Below are 4,068 nucleotides of genomic sequence, written 5' to 3' on the forward strand. Positions count from 1 at the left end.
TTGTTTTTAAGGTGTGCACTTTTATTGAACTGGTCTCAAGTCAGTGTACAGGTAAGCCCTGGCTGCCTCTACACCTCCACCCGCTCCCAGGGAGACCAAAAGCCTTCATACATCTCAAGTTGGGGGACAAAAAGGGGGCCACAACGGCTGATCATTCAAAATAAAACAAAATAAAAAAGTATTAAGGCGAAGTTTAAAAAAATTTTGCATTACATAATTTACACAAAAGCAATGCTGTCACCTCCCCTGTGTGGACTTGGGAGGACTGGGCCATTCTCCTTAGAGACCTGGGGTGGCTTTTGGGAGGGCAAGGGACTTCCTGTAACAATGCATCTCACGATATTTGGAATGACTATTAAAAAAAAGAACAATGTACAATTAAAGTCCTCTGCCACATTGTAGAACTTTGGGGATGCTTGATCCAACTGCTGTCACCTTCACCGTTCCAGTTTTTAAATCCTGAGTCAAGCCAAAAAAAAACAAAACAAAACAAAAAAAAAACAAATAAAGCCATGCCAATTTCATCTTGTTTTTTGCGCAAGTTAGGTTTTTTCAAGAAAGGGTATATCGCAACTAAGTAACAGTCCGCCTAGAAGCATTTGCGGTGGACGATGGAGGGGCCAGACTCGTCGTACTCCTGCTTGCTGATCCACATCTGCTGGAAGGTGGACAGCGAGGCCAGGATGGAGCCGCCGATCCACACAGAGTATTTGCGCTCAGGGGGAGCAATGATCTGTGGAGGGAAAGGGACAATTGTTGAAGACCCAGGATGTAATAGCTTCCCATCCCAACAGCTCAAGTAACTAGGCCACCTCAGGCTAGGTAGACTCTCACCTTGATCTTCATCGTGCTGGGAGCCAGGGCAGTGATCTCCTTCTGCATTCTGTCGGCAATGCCAGGGTACATGGTGGTGCCACCAGACAGCACTGTGTTGGCGTACAGGTCCTTACGGATGTCCACGTCGCACTTCATGATGGAGTTGAAGGTGGTTTCGTGGATGCCACAGGATTCCATGCCTGAGGGGAAATGGAAGCCGGACTTAATTTCCACAGCGTGGCCCCAAGGGTGGTCCTTGTGTAGGGCAGGGATGAGGTGGGCACTCTCAACTCACCCAGGAAGGAAGGCTGGAAGAGCGCCTCGGGGCAGCGGAACCGCTCGTTTCCAATGGTGATCACCTGACCATCGGGCAGCTCGTAGCTCTTCTCCAGGGAGGAGCTGGAGGCTGCTGTGGCCATCTCCTGCTCGAAGTCAAGGGCGACATAGCACAGCTTCTCCTTGATGTCACGCACAATTTCCCGCTCGGCCGTGGTGGTGAAGCTGTAGCCACGCTCCGTGAGGATCTTCATGAGGTAGTCTGTCAGGTCCCGGCCAGCCAGGTCCAGACGCAGGATGGCATGGGGGAGTGCGTACCCCTCGTAGATGGGCACAGTGTGGGTGACCCCGTCACCGGAGTCCATCACAATGCCAGTGGTACGGCCAGAGGCGTACAGGGACAGCACAGCCTGGATGGCCACGTACATGGCTGGGGTGTTGAAGGTCTCAAACATAATCTGCAAGGAAAGATGGGCCATGTCATGCTCAGGAAGCCTCCAGGGGTAGCCAGGCCAGACAGGGAACATGCAGAGAGTGCAAGGAACACAGCCAAGTGTGCTGGGGTCTCAGGATGGGGAGTTCTGTTCAGACCTAATGTGCACCTACTGAATACACACTCCAAGGCTGCTTTATGCCAGCCTCACTGACTTGTCACACGAGCCAGGGTTAGTACCTACACCCACAACACTTTATGTTTTAAACACCTAGTCAGAAATGCAAACACAAGAAAAAAGACCTCATCTGGGGAAAAGCAAATAGAACCTGCAGAATTCCAAAGGAGACTCAGCTCAGAGAAGAAAGTCCTATGGAGAACGGCAGAAGAGAACTCGAGTGAGAAAGGGCGTGGCAAAGAAGTGCAAGAAAGTATGGAAACAGCCACTCAGGGAAGGCAGCTGGCCACTCACCTGGGTCATCTTCTCACGGTTGGCCTTGGGGTTCAGGGGGGCCTCAGTCAGCAGAACAGGGTGCTCCTCCGGAGCCACACGCAGCTCGTTGTAGAACGTGTGGTGCCAGATCTTCTCCATGTCGTCCCAGTTGGTAACAATGCCGTGCTCGATGGGGTACTTCAGGGTCAGGATACCTCTCTTGCTCTGGGCCTCGTCGCCCACGTAGGAGTCCTTCTGGCCCATGCCCACCATCACGCCCTACGGGAGGGACAAGGCACCCTCAGCAAAGGCTGGACCACCGCCACTCCTACCCAGAAACCATAAGGCCCCCCACGTGGAGGAGGGGCCCCCTGCCCCACCCGCTCCCGAGGCCCCACCCACCAAGTTCCACAGGAGGCTGGCCACCCTACCTGGTGCCGCGGGCGCCCCACGATGGAAGGGAAGACGGCCCGGGGAGCATCGTCGCCCGCGAAGCCGGCCTTGCACATGCCGGAGCCGTTGTCAACGACGAGCGCAGCAATATCGTCATCCATGGCGAGCTGCGGGCAGAGCGAGCCGTGAGCCGAGTCCCGGGCGGGGCCGCCACCGCCCTGCCCACTTCCGGCGCGCCGCGGCCTCGGGCCGCCAGGGGGCGCCGGCGCGCGCCCAGATTGGGGACAAAGGAAGCCCGGCCGGCCGCGTTATTACCATAAAAGGAAAACACTGGTCGAAGGCGGCCCCGCGACGCGCGGCAGGAAGCCAGGCCCCCGCCCCCTCTTCACCGGGCTTTGGCCCCGCCCCCGCCCCGTTCAAACAGCGCCCGCCAAGCAGAAGGGCGGGCGCGCGCGGCAGCCACACCCTCGGGCGACCGGCAGCGCGGGGAGGAAGTGCACGCATGCGCCCTGCGCCGCGGCGACCCCACCCCTTCCGGCCGGCCGGCCCCGCCCTCGTCCCAGCCCGGCCGCGGAGCCCTGGGCTCAGCGCACGCGCAGTGCCGCCCAGCCCCAGCCCCCAACGGGGCTGACCGACCCCGCAGCGCGCCCACCCACCCACTGCCCAGCCAAGCAGGCGGCCGGCTCGGACAAAGACCCACCGGCCGCCGCGGCACCGAGTGCAGCAGCCCCGGAGCACACTCCCCAAGCCCTACCCCTGCCCCCGGAGCGGGGAGAGAACGCGCCGCCGCTCGGGCGGGCTCCCCGCAGGCCCAGCGCCGCGGCCCTGGGGGCCCCCTGCACCCAACGTCGCGGCCCGGGCGCTTTGCACCGGCGACTTGGCCGTGGTCTGGGACGGCCGTGCCCGGGCACCGCCTGCCCGGAGGAGGTCGGAGCCCGGGCCGGATGATCAGCGCGCTGCGCGGCCGGTCTTACCTGAGTGGCGGGTGTGGACCGGCGGCGGAGCGGCGAGGGCGAGGCGTCTGTGCTCGCGGGGTGGACGCGGTCTCGGCGGTGGCTGCGCGTCGCGCCGCCGGGTTTTATAGGGCGCGGCAGTGGCCGCTCGAGCCATAAAAGGCAACTTTCGGAACGGCGGGCGCTGATTGGCCGCGCGCCGCTCACTCACCGGCCTCGCCGCACAGTGCAGCATTTTTTTTACTCCCTCTCCCCTCCTTTTGCAAAAAAAAAAAAGCGAGAGAGGGTGAGAGCGAGAGCGAGATTGAGGAAGAGGAGGAGGGAGAGAGTTTTGGCGTTGGCCGCCCTTGGGTGCTGGGCCCATGGGCTGGGGGTGCACGCGTGCCCCCGCCCCTGGGGCAGTGCCTGGTGCGGCCCCGCGTGGCCAGGCCCGGACCCGGCCTGTCTGTTTCTCGTGTCTCCCACCAACCCCGGGACCCTCAGAGTATGGGTGTCACACGAACAGTGCGCAGCCAGGTGGTTAAGGGTCAGCAAGATGCCAGGGGCCCTGGGTCCCATGGGCTCATGCTTAAGGAGCATTTGTGGGCACGGAATGGCCAGGGAGTCATTCCCCCTACCTAGCATTAGCTTAACTGCCCGGAGAACCTGGGCTGGGGGCCTTTAGCAGGGGGCTAAGTGTGTGGAAGGGTTACTGGAGAGATCTGGGGTTGAGGGGCAGAGTATGAGGTGGAGTGGGGGAGTCAGGGGACTTGTGGCCACACTCC

The 4,068-nt window shown here is 60.6% G+C and overlaps 1 protein-coding gene across 1 annotated transcript; it reads right to left on the bottom strand.

Annotated features, from left to right (window-relative positions):
* ACTB (actin beta) lies at positions 1-3,425 on the bottom strand. Its single transcript, XM_012758953.2, has 6 exons — positions 3,326-3,425; positions 2,390-2,518; positions 1,998-2,237; positions 1,112-1,550; positions 835-1,016; positions 1-733 (listed from the first exon to the last, which is right to left on the bottom strand). The coding sequence occupies exons 2-6, from the start codon at positions 2,510-2,512 to the stop codon at positions 590-592; spliced, it is 1,128 nt and encodes a 375-aa protein (XP_012614407.1). The 5' UTR covers positions 2,513-2,518; positions 3,326-3,425; the 3' UTR covers positions 1-589.
* Positions 3,426-4,068: the final 643 nt, after the last annotated feature.

Source organism: Microcebus murinus, chromosome 19 (genome assembly GCF_040939455.1).
Source record: "Microcebus murinus isolate Inina chromosome 19, M.murinus_Inina_mat1.0, whole genome shotgun sequence".
Lineage (NCBI taxonomy): Eukaryota > Metazoa > Chordata > Mammalia > Primates > Cheirogaleidae > Microcebus > Microcebus murinus.

Excerpts from the sequence above, each read along its gene's own strand:
- ACTB (XM_012758953.2), bottom strand. The coding sequence starts at position 2,512 with ATGGATGACGATATTGCTGCGCTCGTCGTTGACAACGGCTCCGGCATG. Across the intron at positions 1,551-1,997 it reads ACCGTGAGAAGATGACCCAG|ATTATGTTTGAGACCTTCAA; the intron begins GTGAGTGGCCAG and ends CTTTCCTTGCAG. Across the intron at positions 1,017-1,111 it reads CTTCCAGCCTTCCTTCCTGG|GCATGGAATCCTGTGGCATC; the intron begins GTGAGTTGAGAG and ends ATTTCCCCTCAG.